At 35.6% G+C, this 21341-nt stretch overlaps 1 protein-coding gene across 1 annotated transcript; it reads right to left on the reverse strand.

Moving 5' to 3' along the window:
• Window positions 1-540: 540 nt before the first annotated feature.
• Window positions 541-20775, reverse strand: LOC107165468 (uncharacterized). The gene is made up of 4 exons (XM_015513709.2): window positions 20529-20775; window positions 8290-8372; window positions 6027-6291; window positions 541-3745 (listed from the first exon to the last, which is right to left on the reverse strand). The coding sequence occupies exons 1-4, from the start codon at window positions 20542-20544 to the stop codon at window positions 2166-2168; spliced, it is 1944 nt and encodes a 647-aa protein (XP_015369195.1). The 5' UTR covers window positions 20545-20775; the 3' UTR covers window positions 541-2165.
• Window positions 20776-21341: the final 566 nt, after the last annotated feature.

Raw genomic sequence — 21341 nt, forward strand, 5'->3', positions numbered from 1 at the left:
GAGGAAAAAAATCTAGGAGTATGCATAGTATATTACTAGTTTTATCAGCATATGATTATAATAATATTTTTATATACGAATGACGATGATATTTTTTTTGTCTGTACCGAACGAACGTTTTAAATTTGTATTTGTATTTTTGACAAGAATATTATTTTTTAGATTTTTATTCTCAATGTTGAATCGTATGGTCATGACTGGCTATTTATTTCTAGAAAATGTGACCAATCGTCCTGGTCGACATTTATAACATAAAGAAATGCATCCAAGATGTTTTTAGAAACAATAGAAACACATTTTCTGTTTAAAACATAGGTACTAGTAGTAGTTGAAACGCGTGTTTTCGTTTAAACTTAAAATTGTTTTGCATACATGTATAACATAGGTAATATATTACATATAATAGGTATACGATAGTCGATAATATGTATCTGAGTGATTTTTCGTGAGGTTTTCAGCGTCTTTGTTATTATAATTTACAAAAACATATTCATAGATTTTCTTATAGATGAAAAATATCGAGTTACATTAAACAATCGATTTGAAAAAAAAATATTTATTTATTTATTTATAAAAGTATAGCATATGTTATAATAATAGATAATTATATAATATTATTTAATGGTCGCGATAAATATATATATATATTTCATATATTATATGTGTTATTATTATAATATTATGACATACATATTTACACAATATTCACGACCAATTTGATTACATTTTTTTTTTTTATATATATTATTACATTATCTGTGCATGGCGTCTTAGGTCCAGACACAACTGAATATTAAGATATGCATTACTTGTGTTTACAAACACTATACATTTATAAATATAAACTATATCATTATTATTATTAATATTATTATAATGGTTTAGACTTATAGTTCTCTTAAACACAATATTATGTTATATATTGATACATAAATATTACATAATTATACTCTCGTATGATAATGCGTAGGTATTATTAGTTATTATCATCACGGTAATAATAATATACCTAACAACGACGATAATTAAAAGCTGGTATATTGTTATAGTTATATATTATATGCGATCGTTGTATACATAATATTGTTTTAAACGCTATAAAATAATATATATATATATGATATCTTTAAGACTATAATGTTATACATAAATATAATATTTACAAAGATAAAAAAAAAAAATAATAATGTACATGTTGTATGATGATAATAATAATATTATAAGTTATATAATTGTCGTGTTGGAAATATAAGATTTGTTATGATATTTCGGCGACTATAGTGTCCACTATACGACCGATTATCGTTGCTATCGTGAAGTCGTCGCACGTTTTAAAGCATCAATCCATAATAATATTATAACAACTATTGACAAAAATGGTTATTACGACATTATAATATATCATATTAATAATATAGTTCACAAAATGGATAAAAAATAATAATATTATTACAGTTGGCAGTTGTGGGATCGTAAGGTTAGGTTAGGTCTTTGGGTATTTGACGGAGCAGCCGCCGGCGCGCCTCATTCGCACAAAAATTATATCGAAAACGATTTTTTATTTTTTATTTCTTTTTTACAACTTTATAATATTAATACGATTATCATCTAATTCGAGCATTGCTCGTACGTCATTCGTCATACTGCTTACTACAGTAGATGTGCTTATAAATAAATAAAATAACTTAAACAGACGTTGTATTATCGTTTTGGAACTTCGTAAAATATGTTGTAAACGTCTGCGACCCGACCCGTGCTGCAAAATGTGGTGTATTGCGCCGTATTCTGCGCGCATGGTCGTGTGTCTGATATGAACATTTTACACATAGGTACACCTACACGTTATGTTTTATCATTTTTTTTTTCTATAATTTTTTACGACCGGCTAAAAAATGCGTAATAATAATTTATTGTAATCGCGCAGGAAATGACACGATGGTCGTTTTCGTTTTGGCATACTTAAAACCACGAACCAGTTCGTGATATTTGATGATGATAATCATAAATATTAATTTTTGTAATTATTTTCCAATTACGTGTCATTATATGGTTATAACGTCAAGGAGGGGTGTTTGGTGTGTGGGGCGGGTGTGTTGGCATTTGGGTTGTCGGGAAATTATTGTTTAAGCTGGTGACGGGTGGCCCACAGCGTGGCCGGAGTGGCCCTACGAGCTGGCCATCTTGACGAACTCGGCGGCTTCGAACGCCGCTCCGTGCATGTACGGCCCCTGTGCGGACGGCGGGGCGCCGCACGACATCGCCTTCGCGTTGTTCATGGACCTGACCCGCAAGAACAGGAACGTGACCACCAGACAGGCGACCACCAACACGGACAGGAGCATGGCCAGACCGGCGACGAACGAAGGGACGCTGATGCACACGCTGTCTGCCGAGTGGCCGGTACGGGTGGACATGACGACCGTGTCGCCGTTACTGCCGGCGCCGTTGGTGCCGTTACCGCTGTTGGGCACGTTTAAGGCGAAGTTGACGTCACCGGGTGCGACCACCTGTATGACGCGGCTGGTGTTGACGTCCAGCTCGGGGTCGCCGGTGGACCGACGGTGCTGTCGGTGTGGCTTGGCCGCGGCGTCCATGTCGACGGACCGAGGACGGCCACCCAACGACACGAGGTTCATGTGCTGTTGTTGCTGTTGATCGTCACCACCGACCGTGCCCTGTCGCTTGACCGTAGCGTATGATGCACCGTGGCCGGGCAACGGAGGTGGTGGAAGGTTCAGACTGTCGTCGTCGTTGTGGGCGTCGTTTCGGTCGTCACCGGCCGCGGTTGCTGCGTCCACCTCCTTTTGCAACGGTTTCGGGCTGCTGGCTGACGGCGACGCCGCGTTCGGCAACACTATTTCCGGTTTCAGTTCAGAGTACGCACCAGCCGGTCCGGATGGGTGTCTGGGGTCCGGATACGCGGGATAATCGGCCAATTGTGGTGGCGGTGGAGGTCCGTACCCGTTGGGGTGTATCGAGTTGAGACCGGGGGACGCATAGTCTCCACCGTTGGCGTCGGCCGCATGCGGTGGCAGTGCGTAGTCGCCGGGGCACTTGGGTTCGGGGCAGTGGTACCGGCACACCTGGATGACGCACTGGAAGTGCACGTTCATCGAGTCGGGGAACTTGAACGCCTGGAAGTAAGTGAACGACACGACGGACGCGGACGGCCCGAAGTTCTTGATCTTCTGGAACTTGTACATGATCTTCGGCCGGATGACGCAACCGTTGTGGTCGACCAGCTGTATGGGCGTTCGCTTGCCGTCGTGAGCCACGCAGTTGCGCACCAGCATGTCGAACTTGTTCTCCTCGTCCTTGATGGCCAGGACCATGGTCATGGTCTGTCCGATTTTGACGATGCCCGACACCTCGGACGCCCACGGTCCCTTGCCCACCTGGATTTGCATCCAACACTGCAGGTTGTCGCCGAGGAAGTTGGCGGTGACCGCGTGCAGCATGTCAACCTGGAACGGTTGGAACGTGACCGCCTTCTCGTAGAAGTCGTACCACGTGCACCGCAACTTGCGCGCCTGATCCCACACCTCTTGCACGTACGGGTCGTACTGGATGATGATTGTGTTCTCCACGTAACTGCCGCTGGGCGTCTGCCCGTAACCGGAAACTGCCCCGCCGCTGGCACCGCCCGACGACGTCATGCCGCAGCTGTTCAACAGTATCTCGAACGTGGCGCTCAGGTGACCGGTGCCGGGTTTCACGTGCACGCAGTGAGGATCGCTGTAGTAACCTGCGAAAATGTTACGATTCATTTAGTCGACGTCTATAATATTTTATTGTTATTTTTATTAGTGTCGTCAGTGCGTCTTGCAAAGGTTATAAGCACTGTACGACGAATTATTATGAGAACAGTACAATATAATATCGGGCAAGTCTACGAAACATAATATTTTATTAATATTATGTTCTACGTGTATAATTGCGTGGTCTAAGGTTTCTTTTTTCGTTTACCCTCTTACCCCCCCCCCCCCCCCCTTATACCTTCCGTCATCGAAAATCTTCGTGTCTGAATTTTTAGGTGGAGTTTATTCTATAATATTAAGGTAAAGTTTGATGGGAGGGTGAGTAAAATGTGGCTTACAAATAATCAATTAGCTAAAAAGACACACTACATTGGACATTATGACACTGAGGTCCAAAATTTGTCCGATTTAGAAAAAAGATTTTACATTTTGTATAATAACGGCAACGCATTTTCGCATTTTACTAGTTACGTATTTTCCGCGGTTTTTATACGTTTGGGCTAGGCATATTTTAATAATGTACACTTTTATGGTGTATTTGGTGTATACAATTAATACGAACATATTATTATGTGTGATACGCATACGAGTGAGATGTGGAGTAAACGATTTCTTTTTTGTCAAATAGCTGGCACCGCGGGAAGTCTCTCATCATCGTGCGTAGTTACATTAATAAACTGTAGGAAACCACTTTGGAAAAGCATGTATTATATTAAAATATAATAATACGGTACACATACACACACCGATAATTACGATTTACGAGCTGCAGCAGTCAATTAGAGTAAAAACAACAACGAAAAATATATTTATATATATATAAAATATGTACCAACAATAACTACAACAGCAGTATGCGACTTTCAGCGTACAAATAATAATAATAATATATAGTTGTACACGCTTGTATGCAGTAGAGAGTGGCTGCGCGAGAAGTTTCATAAATATTAATTAAAAATACGCACACGCGGGCATTTAGTGGGTCAGCGGTGTGCTTAGATGTATATAGGGGCTTTAAATACGGGTCAAGCGAGAGATGACGTGTACGGCGGCGTCGGCCTCCGCGTAACAAAAATATGACAAACTATTATATTAGAGGTAGTAAGTTTTGTACTTTTGTACCATTTTATTTATTTATTTTTTCATTTTGTCGAATAGCTTAACGACCATTTTTCTAATACAATAATTTAAACAATAAATATTGTTATACTATCTTGTAGTTGTGGTTATTGTGTTAAATATTGTAATAGATCCGCCGCGCCTCGCCGCCATAATATTAGAATATTTTTTGTGCTGCGCAACATAGCATCCGTCCGTCACGGAAATACGCAATATATATCATTACTGACATTTATACGACTTTTTACTTTATTTCATTTGCAAAAATTGTCAATTTGGCTAATGATTAGTAGTCTTGCATTCCTTTTTTAGAAAATCATAACAGTTTTTAGGCTTTCTTAGGCTTAAAATTAAATTAAAATTGTGATTTTTAATACGTTAATAATATGCTCGTTGTTCATATATTATTAAAAGTTGAATTTTTATAATAGGTACTTGATATTTCCATTATGTATATTGAAATTTGAATATATTGTTTTGTACGTTTTAAAGTTATTGGACCATGGTAGATGCCAGATGGAGTTATGGAGTGAAGGCAGGTCAATATGCCTCGTTGTGAATCTATAGATCTATGCCTATAATTATAACGGTGATCTTTCGTATCGTCGAAGAAATCCCAACTGCGTTTAAAATTGTTTTCTAAATCCTTCATGTACCCGGATCCCGGAAGACGTATAATATTTGATAAATGATTGTTAATATTACACAATTTACTGAAGCAATTATATTGTTATAAATTTCTAATAATTTTATTATATTAATCGTGTGCTTATAAAAACAAATAATATAGGTATACTATCTACGGACTTTACTTCTTTGGTTTTGTTAGTATGATATTATAATATATTGGGTCTCGTTTAAAACAATTTAAATAGATCGCGTAATAAATAACGGCGTAATGGAAAATTTCAATTGGAAAAAAAAAATAAAAAATGTTTTTTTCCTGACAGAAATGTCCCAGCGATTACGTCCTGATGATGCTTTGTAAGCCCCACTCCCCCAACTCAAATTTCACGTCTCCATTCCTGCAACCAAGGCCGTCGACAAATTTTTGAATTCCGAGCAAACGGGTGTACACCCATAATATTATAATTATAACAATCATAAATATTATTTATTATTATATTATTATTATTATTAAATACGCACCTTTAGAGAAAATCACTCCGTAGAAAGGCCTGTCGAATTCGATGTTCACTCGCATGTGCGTCTTCTCGCATTGCACCTGCAAGTGTTTGATCTTGACGGCGTCCGGCACGGCCTGCAGCGGCCACGTATCGTCATGCGGCCCCTGAAGCTGGCCACCGGACGATAACGGCAGTCCGACGTCGTAACCGCCACCGGATCTGTGTTCCAGCGGTAGCGCCGCCGCGTTGTTGTTTTCCGGTGCCAGGCTACCATCGCCACTGGTGCTCTGTAATCCGAAAGATTATTGTTTATTAATCATATCATTGTTACTGTCATAGTACATTATTATTGTAGATACAGTACTACAGTGTAATAATTCGTAATTCATTTAAATACAAGGCCCACGTAAGGGCGTATATATACTGTGGGGGAGGGGTTAAGCATATAGTAGTGTCCTCATTTAGTACTTGTCATAACTCAGAATTTTAATATTATATAAATTATTTTGTTATATACCTATTAATAGTTTAAAAATGTATTACTATCCTAATTATATTATTAGTGTTATCTTTCCATACATATGTCGCTATACGAATGTCTTGATTAGCCGATTGTTTTAATTAGATAATCGTGTTTTTACGGCCTTATAAAAAGGTAAACGTATTTTAATTAATTTACAATAATAGGTATGATGTATATATTTTGGTAAATCCTAGATACGTTACTAACACCATGTTATAAGACAGGTATTCAGAGAGTCGGAGAGTGTACACATATTTCTTAATATCAATTACATAAATTTAATTTTGATAGCTCAAATAAAAGACTTTAAAAACAGTGGGTTAGCCTAAATAACTAAAATAACTATTTTTTATCATGTCGTAGTATATTACTATATTCCACTAATTATAAGGGTCCTCTGAAGTCTGTCTAATCTGTCATTTTATTTTTATCAACTATTCAATCGGTTTTTCAGTTTTTCTTATTGTTCTGTTTTGTAACAAATTGAATAAAAAGATTGTATGAAAATAACATTTATTGTTCCTATTCTTAAATAAAACATAATTTTGATTTTTTCTATGATAAATTGTGTATAATATGCTGCTTCTCAATATAATAATATAACTGATACAGGTCAACAATCAGAATTTTTCGTCGTCACTTGACAGGGCGTTTCGCACAATTCTAGCCACTCTAAAGTCTATGTGACTTGTACGACATCGTTAGAGCAATGTATTAAGTATTTAAAAAAGTATAATATAGTGGTAACGACAATACGTATCCGAAATTATACGTTACAGTAGACTCACTCGACCCTGTGTCCAAAACCCCGGCTACTATTATATTATCATATGCCTCCAGCCTACGTAATATCATTATTATTATTATTATTATTATTTTAATTACAAGGCACGTGTGGCTTGACAATTTTTTTGTACGTAATTGTGTGTTTTATGTGTTATATGTAGCATAATATCAAGATAATGATGAAAACGCGCGTCTCGTGTTTTACGGGCAAGTCGGTAAAATGCTAATTATTATTGTTATGTTAAAGAAGATTAGCGCTTCGACCGATACACGTTGATGGCTGATTTAAATATAGCAATGCATTATATCAATAATAGTTAATAATACATGGCGTGATCTTGTGAGTCGTTTAAGTTATAAAATATTCACTTATTATATACAATATACATATTATTACCATTTTACTTTAATACATTTTTCCTTATGATATACATATTACGAGATAAAAATTGAAAAGTGGGTTTGAGACTTTTTTTAGCGACAGTTTAACCCGATTAAGAAAAAAAATAATGTTTTGGTATGCAAATTTAAAATTACTCCATCTGATTTATTATTATATAACAAAAATTATTATAGTTTACTTTCTCGATACAGCTAATTTACATGGACCTATAACTACCTATGCAACGTTAAACTCTACGTTGTAAAAACAATCATGTAAATAAAAATAATCATTCATTGCACGCAAATTTATAACGTATACAATAATATTATGTATTTGTTTTTAAATTGTGAATAGTACATTGTATTTAAAAATTGTTAATTAATGTTGCATGTCGTGAAAATATATATTGAAAATCATAAAAAAATATGAATCATGCAGGTGATAATTTGTTGTTATTAATGAAACACGGGCGTCAATGAAAACTCTATATTATAATATCTTATAATATTATATTGTACACTATAGGTTTAGGTGAGGGGGTCTATAAAACACAAAAACAAATCGATATTGTAATAATATTATTATACTCACGTGTATGAACAGCAGAGCTCCGTACAACACGATGTACACTTGGTGCCTCAGGCATCTCTTCATAGTGAACCCGACGGAACGATCTGTAAACAATATTAAATCGAATGTCATAAAAAAAAATAATAAATAAAACAACTATGCAATCATAACACAGAACATCAAATACACAGTAGCTAGAAATTTCACCCCCGCCCACTCCTCCCACGGGTGACAAAATGTATATTATTAAATTTTTATCTCAATTTTAAATTTCGCTAAACATTATGGGGTGTTATGTTTGTTAGCTAAGTCTTTGTCAAATATAATACATCCAAACAGCGCTGTATCTCAATCAGCCGGCCATATACATAATTTAATATGAAATAATTATAAATACAATATTACGATTTTACAATAATATTCGGAGACCGGATCTCAAACGTTTTTGGGGTGAAGGTCGTCTGCGCGCGGCATCCGGAACGATCGGAATCGGACGCGCCGGAGGCGGGGCAAAACGGCGTGTTTGGAAAACGTAAAATATATAATATGTATCTGGAACACGCGGGCCGCTAGAGGCGCTCGAGTCGACCGGGCCCGGGAAAGTAAGGCGCTTTCACTGTCTTCGGGACGTGGGTGGGCGGGCTGGTGGATGGGTGGATCTATGTATATATACGTCCTGCCTGCCTATAATATTATACTTCTTGTTGTATATATGTTTATGTGTGTGTGTGTGTGTATATCGTATAGATGTGCGTCCGTTGCAATTGCACTTTCAAATATTTTATGTCTTTGGAACGCCAATTAGAGAGAGAAAGAGAGAGAGAGAGAGAGAGACCGCGGTTCACGTGTATATAATTAAATGTATTATTACAAATGTGCGTTCGAGCCGCGTCCTCCCTTATAATAGTATTATAGTCGCGTCATTATGGTGGAGATCTTTTCACAAATGATTGTTATCGTTTCCTTCGGTGTTATATTTCCCATCAGTGATGGCGTTTATCGTGTATAGTACTGTACACACTGATATCATCATCGCATCAGCTTATCACTGACATACCCATCACTAAAACTCTCCCCTCTCCCGGAAAGAAGCGAATGATATTGAGCACTGATCAAGAAAAAAGAAAAAAACCGTAAGCTACTAATCTAGCGTATAGTTAAAAAGGCAGTAGACATTTGACAGCGATATGTTTCGAGGCGGTTTCGAACTGTTACCAATAATATGAGAATGGCTAGAACGGCGATATCCCCAGGATGTGGTTGAGCAACCTCCATGTTTAAATTGGACCCATGAATAATGGATCACAAAATAAACGTATTGACGATGTGGCCGTGTGGATAGGGCACACCGAAAAACAAAATACAGAAAGATATTTAATATTATATGAATATCTTCCGAGTAACATGATAATAATATTATAATATTATGTATGGGAAAAAACAATTTTTTTGCTATCCGTTAAATTTGTTAATGGACTCGCGCATACAAAAAATCGTGACCGAAACGAGCGGCGCCCGAGGTTCTCATCCCGACTATTCTCCCTCCCCATCCCGAGACTATTATCTCCCGACCGTCATTAGGCATATTCGAACGATTGTTGTCAATTGGGTGGGTCAACGATGATAATAATAACATAACAATATAGGTATAATTATATTAAAGTAATAATAATTGGTCGGCGCGAACGGCGAGTGTACATCACAGAAAATATTCGTCACCACACACTTGCCACATCTTTAATATTATTATTATTATTATAGTCTTGCGTGTAGGTAAAATTAATACTTAATATTAAAAAATAAAACAGAAACAATGGCCCGTGGGAGAAAATATACACATGTTGAAAATAGAAAGAAACACCGATCCGAAGGTTTCGATTAGAACCGGTTTAAATCAGATATATATGTATATACCTTATACCTATATGATGACTGATGAGTGTGTAAATATATGTATCGAATTACTTTCAATGTTCGTGTAAAAAGGACCTGTTCTCCAAGATCAAGATCAATGAACCGCGTGCACGCCTATGAATATGGGTCAGTAGGATGTAAATATTTATTCTGCCGCACCCCTAGCAAGGTCAAAACCGTTTCGTCGATCCCTCACACGACGCGCGACGGTGCAGTCAATACTACATAGATAATAATATATTATTGCTAAAATGCTATTGAATTGTGGCGAGTACATTATAATGGAACACAGTTACTCGCGAACAAAATTAAATAACACGTGATTTACAAAAGAGCGTATACAACAACAAAATAATATTTTCGTAGATATGTCGCACCCACATAGTGAAATCATTCATCTCATGAACTGGATATCTAGATAGCTAAATTTGTCTAGATCGTGAATTTTGACGAAAATACATTATATGGACATTTCATTTCGGCCATTTCATGAAATGGACTATACGTATATATTGTGTACTTTGTGCAGTAATTATTATGCAACAAGATTGTTTTGTTATTTTCCGATAACTAATTATATCATAATGTTATAACTTATTACTAATCTAAAACTATACTTTTTATATTGTTGTATGAACAAAAATATTAACAAATTAATTAATTGATTAACTTAAATAGTAATTAATGAACTATAGGTATTCTAATACATTTTATTCCTACTTATTTATTTTTACATGGAAATTGATTATGACATCGACTGTTACATATCATATTATTTTTAAAACAAGCACACCTACTTGATTGGTAAGGAGTTTTTACCTTACATGAACAAGAAAAAATCCTTGATCTCCTGAAATATTTTTAGTAATTTCTTACACTGAAAATTCAATATTTTTATCAACTTGATCAGTAGTCAGAAAGTGAGAAGATTTTTTCAAAAATTCACTACTGAACCATCCTTTAAGTAAATCATATTTTGTTCCAAATGTATGCAATCATTTTTTTTAAATTATTATTTAAGTCACCTAATAAAATATTTTGTTCATATTTTTGTTTATAGACCAATATAGAAAAGTATAGTTTTAGTTAATTAATAAATTATAATTTATAACATTTTACATTATGATATAATATAATTAGGGTTTTCTTCTTTATGGTGGAAAAATAATAGCTTAAACAACATTTTATCCAATGAGATTTGATAAACAGCTACGTCAGAAAATACAAGCCAATATATTATACGATTCAACTCGTGGTTTGTTTGCACTATAGGCACCTATATAATAATTATTTAGGTGACAATGTAACACTGTTAAATTAAACAAGACGATGGAATATTTATTTTTAAGTTGCAGTTGTTCGTGAACTATCGTTTATGTTATCATAGTAAATCTAGAGGTTATAATATTATAATGATGAATGATATATATTATAATTGATATAGCCTCACATTCTCACGAGGCACGATGACAATACATGTTTTTATTATGTTGAGAAAACGGGGTTCTTTTTGTTATTGGACATAATATATTTAATTGGGTGTAATACAATATATAGATATAAGACATTATAAGTTATATGTAAGTAGTGATGTTATGGGTAGACATCGCTGCAAATCAACGTGATATTAATAATTCAAACGATTTGGACGCCTAATCAGATATCATGTCACTACAAAACGTCGTTAAAATAGAAAATGGGAATTAAAACTGAAAATAAATATTTCTTTGCATTTGGGCGGATAGTGGATACATGGTGTTCTTATAAGCATTATTAAATTTATTGATGGCCAACGAACACATACCGCGCGTGTATAAAATATACAATACCTAACCTAATCAATAATCATATTATAATGTCTGCTACAATATTATAATTTTTTAGTATCTCGTATGTATAGTATATGATATTTATTATAATAATATGTATAGGCACCCCGGGTGTAACTGACGGCCACCCGGCAGGTCGACCAATGACCACCCGGCTATCGACCGGCGAATATTTCATGCCCAACGTACGTATTACTATACTTTAGTCGTATATAATGTGTAAGTGTACCTATATAATATAGAGGCTTCAGCCCAAACGGACGGCGCTTTCACGGACTCGATACAACGCGCATTCGGTGATGTGAACATTGGTTTCGGCAAAACGGAAACGGATGAGATTAACACACACACACACACACACACACACACACACACACACACACACACACACACACACACTGACTATTACCGACGTGTCTACGTATGTTTGAATGTATGTGTGTATGTTTGGTTGCATGTAGTGAGCGCGCGTGTGTGTGTGTGTGCGCGCGCGCGCGTACGAAGAGATGCGCGTCCGTGTTTACTTTCTAATTCTTAACCGTACGGACGTGACTGGACGGACGGGAGATTAAACTCGGCTCGTTAATTTTCAATTACATGCACGCCATTAAATTTGGCGCGAGTAATTCGGGGCGGCGACGGAGACTTTAATACGACGACGTTATATCCCGCAAATGAATACTCAACGCTGAGGGTGAAGCACGGTTCCGGTGCTCCGTACCAATACAATACCAATATTTTTGCAATTGCGATGTACATCCCGCCGTATAGGCCCGAAAGTATCGAAGTGGATTAGGATATGATCAAGCATAGTATTAGGTATACAAGGCGCAAGGTGTTCAAACAATTTGCAGGAAACGCTTTAATTACTGTTTGCATATTTTCATCCAAATATCCAATGTCTAATGAATAACACTGCTGCAGATTTATTAGATAAAATATTTAATCATCTCATTAATTACATCACATCAGTTCTAAATTTCACATTAGACCGTCAACGTACTTTTTAAACACTTTGTATTTATGGCATAGGTATATTTCACGTTTTTGGAAACTCTACAAGAACAGAATATTAAGAATACCTATAATAAACTTAACATATATACATATGACATTAATAGGATTGTTATTGCATTACTATTATTAAATTAATAATTATAAGATGATTATTGTTTTAGTAATAATATAATAATAATAATAATTGATAATTTCAGTTGTGTAGTTTTATATTATTGTTTATTTGTGTTGTTTAATTATACAATTGTATACATAATAATGAATACCTATAAACGTCAAAAAAATATAGGCAAAAAATTTATTTTTTGTATTGATGTTTTAGTTTATCATTTAGTCAATTGAGAGATATGTATTGTAAGTATTAAATATTTAATGAATTTGTATTACAATCTGTGAACTTATAGGACTCTAGACTCCCACACGAACATGTTCCGAAAATGTTCTTTATCTTCTTAAAAAATAACAAATAGTATTTGTCTTTACTAATATATCTCCCCTAAGTGACTTATGACATATACACGATAATGTGAGTAAGCGATATGGGCATATAATCAAATTCCTTTTTTTTTTTTTGTAATTTTTACAGAATTGTTTATGATACATATATATTGACAACGAGTTGAAGACGTATTTTTCGCACATACCGCATTGATCTTAATCAAGTCGCGTTGTTGACGTTTTTATATACGATAACAACAAACTGTTTACAAAAAAAAAATATTAAAATATAGCAATAATGATAATATGGCGAAAATTTAGAGACAAGAAACGCGGCTTTCGCCTATATAGTAATATTATTGAATTGTTTTTCTGCAACTACGCGATGACGTGCGTGCATAACAGAATAGAATACAATATACACACCATCACAGAAGAACGTACCTACCTAAATTATAATAAATAGTGGTAATGTACTACACGTGATTCAACACATCCGGATCGTTAGTCCCGTTCAGAAACCGCGGGTGGACGTCAACAGACCACTGCAGTTTCGTAATACACGTGACGTTGTTTAATAAAAAACAAAAATATCACACTTTCTCTTTCGGGGGTTTTTTTTTACTGCTCTGACTGTTATTATTCTATCGCTGTTAAAAAAAAAAAATTAATTTGGCGATAATAATTGCGGCGACGACGATGACGATGGCGCAATAACGACGCCATCATCGCCATGTGCATGCACAATGAGTGCGTCTGGCGGACAATGGAAGGACGTCCGTCGCAACAGAATCCGTTCAAAACGTCTCTGTCTCGGTCGCATTATTCTCCTCAGCGATGAGTAGATTATTACCTATTATATATTATTATATATTATTATTATTATACATGCGATGCCGACTGATGCCGGCTAATTTTTTCTTTTTAAAAATTGCTCAATTACTTTTCTTCTTTTACTTTTATTATAATATCATCCTTTCAGAATCGGTCTTGAGCGCGATAACAATAATAGTTTTTTCCGCGCACCGAACATAATGTGCGTGGTTTGGCAACGCATGCTTTATGAAATATTTAATTTGCAACTGTGTAAACAGTGATACGGTGTATAATGGGCTATAAATTATTATAAAAAAGCACGTGGACGTTTTTCGTGAAGCTCCTGTGCTGAATTATTTATATCTATCTACTATATATATTATATATTTATTCGGGTATCGGGTTGAGACGATTGGCTATTGCTGGTCGATGTGCGTCGGTGTTAGGTTGCAAGTGGTTAAAGTGAGCTGAAGCCCGAAAACGGATACCTGCAGTATACCGATGTTACCGAAGATGGGGTCAGATTTCAGATCGAACTAAACCCGTTAGGTCCGCGAACAAAAAAAGAAACGAAAAATGCCGCCGTCCCGTGAGCGTGTCTCATTATGTATAAACGTTTATGCGTCTGGCGGAAAGAAAAAAGAAACTGTACAGCACAAGGGCAACAACCGTTTGTTAATTAAATGTCGGAAATCACTTGTCAGGAGGAAAAATAAAACTCACTCGTAATTATCGTGACTCTCGACGATAACGAGACCGACTGCTGTGTGCCTGGCTGTGTGTGCCTAACGAAAGGACCAGATTTCACGTGAAATATGCGACCGATGACAAATTCATCTCTGAACGTGTATATATAACGTCATCATATACCTCGGTACACTGAAGTGTGTATAATATATGCATTATAGTCAATCAAAAAACGTCGTAATACGAAGGAATATGTAAATCGCAATCACTTTCTCTGTTGTAATACGCCGTAAACGTCGTGTAAATCTCGTTGTCAAATATGTCCACTGTATATAAATATAACAGTTGATACGTTATTCGTAGTATAGATATAGTCCTATGTTTTTGCTCGATTTCTTCGAAAAAAATATCAATATCATGTAAAAATATCGTTGGTCATTTTGAAATTTCTCCGACTTTATGATATGGTCAGGCACCGTGGTTATTTGATTTCGATGACGTTACAATATAGTTAATAATATGTTTTTCATACACACAATTTAAATTATATGTATACAGGTACTTTGTGCGTTATTGTTAGGTATAGAACAGATAAAAAAAGAAATAACAGTAACAAAGTCTACAATATAATATTATAAATGTATAAAAACAAATATCCTAAAGTTGTCGTAAATATATAAGTTGTGCAACTTACGAAATACAATATTTTTAACACACACATAATATAATGTTATATGCAAGTCGTGTCGGGTATCAACCCACACGAGTAATATGGTGCAGAAGTGAAATTCAGCACAAGTCAAAAAACAACATTTACTCAACCGGGAATCCGGATTCGGATACACCACGTTCGCCTTAAGCAATACACGACCGTATTCACGATCAAGTCGCACTATTTGCAACGGAAAAACGCTAAATTACGTTTTTAGATTTTAGATTTTTTTTCGTCGTTTAAATTTTTTAGTTAAGGGCTATTGTATTGTATTACTTGGACACAAAACTGCAGTCGGCATATCAGTGTAGAAAGTATTAGCCGTGCCATTTCGCCATTTGTATTTTTATTACAGAAGCATATAACACACACTCGGTATGTGTGTCAGCAATGGATGCAGAGAAAGTGCCGACGTTGTTTGAATGAATAGCTGTGTATGTGCCCGTGCATGTATGTATACGACCGTGTGTACGTGAGCACTTGTGTATGCATGATTTGTGTGTGAGTTAAGCAGAACTTCTGTAATGGATCGTCAATCTTCTTCCCCATTATTCCAATATGAAAACAACGCTTAGGGAGACCGGTTCGCTATAATGGGATGCGCGTGAATTCGATACAAGACAATATATTATCATGATCTCCAATAACAATACTATTAATGTTCTACAGAAATTGGATCGAAGACCAATTTTCCTCGACGACCTTGAATGGTATTAAGAGCGAAAGTAGAATTTTCCAAAAACCTAATCGTTTTATTGTTGCTAGATAATTGTTAAAGAAAGTATAATATTGGTATCCATGCTCAATATATTATCAACGATCGTATTATCCGGAAAATAATCTTTATAACGATCCCCTGCTGACTGATCGTTGTTCGTTTAAGTCTCTACAAAACGTGCTCAAGTTTATTAAATGACAATACGCTTATATATTAGTTCAATATGACGTGTACAACTGAAAGATAACGAAAAACACAACATGAAATTATTGATTAAATAGGAGTCATCGCTACTCTATTAGCTCTGCAATAGAATCATAATTCAGCGTGTGCAATTAATGATTTTATATGTAGAACACCATGTTAATACACAAGTAAGTTTCACGATTGGATTGATGTACTTTCTACATATTTAATCACAAAATATTATATGGGTGGTCATAGATTAAAAATCAAATCAAACAACGAATATATTTCAAGTCGTAAACGATAAAATAGTAAAAGGTGTAGGTAGTAGGTATCACCGTTTCTATATGAGACAGGACAAATAATATAGAACATAATATTATACATATAATATATAGATACCTATTGTAAATTTCGGTGTATTATAAATTATAATCATTTCTGAGTGGTGTGTTTCTATCAATGTGGTGGTGTTATCTCGTAAATAAAAAATAAGTTTGTATAAAATTATAAAATATATATTGTGTAGGTATATATATATATAAGTTTATTACATATTGATTTCATTTTAATAAGTAGGTATATAAGTGTTAACAAATCGATCAAAACTGATTTCTCAACGATACTTTATTTTTAACTAGGTAACAAAAGGATTATTATATATTGTATAGACACTAGACACCTCCTTAAACCGGAAGCATTAAAAATATTTCAAACTGTTCTATGGGCTGAATACGACTTTGTCCTCCCCTTGAAAAAAATCTGAAATGAAGCCACTCGATTATTTGGAATTTGAGATGAACGCCGCATAATTCATACAAAGGTCCTACAATAATATAATAGCAATATGTATTATATACATCGCGACTGCTGTTGCAGTAGTCGTTAAATGTTATCATTCGGTCGCGTATGGTCCGGCTGTCGCTTTCTATAAAATAAAATTATAATATGCGCTCGACGTGGGCTGTTCGACGGCCAATTTTATTATAATAGCCCTCATATTCCGATATACATATAATAATAAATTGTGCGTATTATTTACTATAATGCACACGTTTAACATTTGAACATATATTATTAATAATTTATTGAATGGGTGCGGTAAATGTGTGCCGAATTTCACACCTTTGCGACTCTAGTGTCGTACGCGTGCGCGTCGCATGATGCGCACGTGGCAGTTTGCTGACGTACTACATCATTCAATATCTGTATTCTATATAATACCTATTGGCTGTATTTAGTTATTACGACTGCCACCACCGCGGTGGCTGTTGGCGAATGACTACGCAGATGAAACGGCCGACTCGCATTAAGTATTAACCTAATTTATTTATTTATTATTATTTTTTTAAGACGTTCGTCGAATAAGGGGAAACTGGTCGTCGCGTTCGCCGGGGAACTGGTTTGCGCGCGATGGCCCCTAATCTCGCCGTTGTATACATATATCATATTCGCTGTTGGGCCCGACCGTGACCCACTCGCCGGACGAAAGTTGCACACCCGCTTTGCTTATTGATACGGCGCGCAGAGGTGCGTGTCCGCTTCTCGAGGGGTGGTAGTGTGTGCGCGGGATGACGTGTGACCTTGGAGAGGACCAATGAAAATATATGCTTACATTATCGTGCACAGTTTTATTATATGCATGATGTATTTTTCTTTTGAGTAGGCATTTATATTTTTAATAAAATCGACAGTTGAAAAATCTCAAATCAATAGAGTATTTTTTGCTTTTATTTTTAACGATATTTTTTTATCAGTTTAAAAGTTGTACACCTATTTTAAAACGACTTAGATAGTGAGACGTAGTATATTATGGGGTAGCTAACAATGTTTTTAAATAATATGGCACTGGTTATAATATAATTTATTATATAGGTATATAGATACACAGGGACTCTCGGCGATAAGGGGTTGAACACGACACGTTATAATTCAAAGACTTTGATCAGATATAGAAATGTCCACAAATATTTAACATCCCGATTACAGTAGATTAAACAAATTATTTCTCTAAAAATGTGAGTTTTCGAATTCAATTTTAATATTCTTTGAGGCTTTTAATATTTACATAATTTATAATAATACATTGCCATGTTTTCGAAGTAATAAGATAATAATATTATAAGAAAACTATTGTTTCAATTAATTAGAATTTTTAAAGTTTAACGAGTCTTGTTATATTTTAATCAATTTAAAGTTTGAACACCTCTTTGTATAGAAGAAATCGATTTTCAGATATTTTAATGCTTAAAAATCTATTCAACCTATCTACTATAACGACGACAACACGTTTCATTATTCGTGTTCAATTTTACGTGATATGAAAACTCATTAGTGAGTAATTTGATAACGTACCAAACAAATTATCAAGATAATCGTTTCTATAGAGTATTTTAATACATTGTTAACTAATTACTAATTAATAATAAGTAATCACTGAAAACGACAAATTGATTTAGGTACATTTAAATATTCAATATCTAGTCCCGTAGTGTTTATGTTTTGGGATGTAAATGCCAAACAATAATATTATTTGTTTTTACATTTTATAGAAATAAGTTATGTTATTTTAAGCTGTTTTAAATAATTTGTTTGGTTATAATAAAATAATAGTTCTAAAGACACATTGCCGTCTTACATATTGTGTTATACGTATAATAAGATTGTGCTATACTCTAATAGTTACAAGATGTCGCAGAGAGGACAAAACCGCCAAGGTCGTTCGAATGTCTAAACCACTGTTTACAGCGGTTCAGTGACTCTGAAAGCAAATTTCTTCTAAACCTATACATTTTATGTATTATATACAACGGTTTAATGCGGTAAATATACTATCGATAACGATTATTCAATATCATTTGGACGATCGGAATTGGTTCTGAAACCGATTCCGGAATAGAGGTATATGTACGGTCGCTATAATGGTAGTGACGAATTAGTCTTTGGTCGAAATCAATGAAAATGGGCGAAAAGAAATAAAACGGAGAATATAAAGTATTTATAGTAATAATAATAATATCATATACTTAGTGCGATTGTTTTGGGAGCGTTTATAATAATATCGTAACGGTCGGTTTAAACGCATTTCTAAACGGCTGACCTTGGACGACAGTCCTTTCTCCGTGGAATGTCCGTTTATTCCGACGAAGAAAGTATCCATATTTTATGTGCGCCTATATAGGTAATAACCATAATTATTACTAAACTACGCGAACACGCGCCGACCGGATGATTTTCGTCACGGACCGGTACTCCTGACAGTAACCTGAGGGGTGAATAAATTTTGGGCTTTCTTAGCGTTTACCGAAAAAAAATATATCTATTGTTTCGTTTTAATCCTATTGTGCGCGTCTGCCCACTGTTTGCAGGTTTGTCGTTTTACTTTCATTTGAAGGACGGAGAAAAGAAATAAAAAAGAATAGTGTAACAACCTAATAACGAAAAAAATAACCGCTTAGACCGCTTTAGACGCTTTGTCCGTTAGACAATACCACCCATCATTTGTATATATATTTAATAGTTTTGACGTTTAATAAGCCAAAGGCGAGCGTGTGCGTGTGTTCAAGACAAAAACGATACCTTATAATTCTATATAATATACATAGATATATTTGCTGCAGAGGCGGAAAGTTATGTAGGTATACAATAATCAATGGAGTTGTACTATATTATGTTACTATGTAATAGTATAGAAACGTTGAATAATAACTAGATGTTTTGTATCACACTATTAAATTCTCTAGTTTATTGTGTAGTACTTATGTATAGTTCAGTTTTGTATATTCGGTGGAAGAAAAATATAGAAGCACGAGAAACGAAATAGGTATGTATAGACACGCCATGGTAAAAGAAACTATACAGTTTGTCTTAAGTCTTTAAATAAAACCTAGTTATAGGTATTATTATAATATGTATATATATATATTTATCGTTATTTACTCACCAAATTTTACGACCATGTATATATTTAACTGTATCCAGGTGGACTGTCACTACGAAAAAACCGGTTGCGCGTTGTATAAATGGACGTTTATATTAAGTTAAGTATAATTTGTTTTTTTTTTTTTAAATTTTTATTCGTTTAGTTTATCTTAATATTCTTTGCACCGCGTGACACTGTCCCGAACGAGTGTAAAAGTGTACTGTCCGATGTTCGCGCTGAAGACACTAGTATAATACTGACCCAGTGTCAATCGGCCGGCGCGATACAAGTCTAGTCGGCGACGACCGACTTTCTCTTCGGTCCCGCTTCCGTTCTACCGCCCTCCCTCTCCATCTTCCGGTCCGGCGATCGTCCTCCACGTGGTGAAGTCCGGAGTCCCCACCAAGTGTCCGAAACCCCACCACCGCCACCTCCACTACCTGCACCTGGCGTATAGTAATAATAATAATAGTAATATGCACCCGGAGCAGCTGCTGTCACGAAACTTTCTACCGTCACCTTGAAAGGGAGAACCGGCGGTGTCGTGTCGTGGGTGGTGCAGGCCCGGTGCACCGCGCGCCGGGCGGATGTACGCGCGCTCGCTCGCATCACGTAACACACGCGCGCGCACGGAGGTATCCCCCGCCGCCGCGTGGATCGGGTGGAGGCTCGAAGGACACGGTCGCAGTGGATGAGACGCTCTGTCCGGGTTCTTTGTACGCTAATAATATCGTCGCTGGAGACGTCGTTGCGCAACCCGGCCAGGTAAATCCAGAAATCCGTGTACGCGAGACACGGTGACTGCAGAGCTTATAGGACACAGATCTTAGTCAT

This window comes from Diuraphis noxia, unplaced genomic scaffold (genome assembly GCF_037042655.1).
Source record: "Diuraphis noxia isolate RWA-SAM2 unplaced genomic scaffold, SU_Dnox_SAM2 contig0003, whole genome shotgun sequence".
In the NCBI taxonomy this organism is placed as follows: Eukaryota; Metazoa; Arthropoda; class Insecta; order Hemiptera; family Aphididae; genus Diuraphis; species Diuraphis noxia.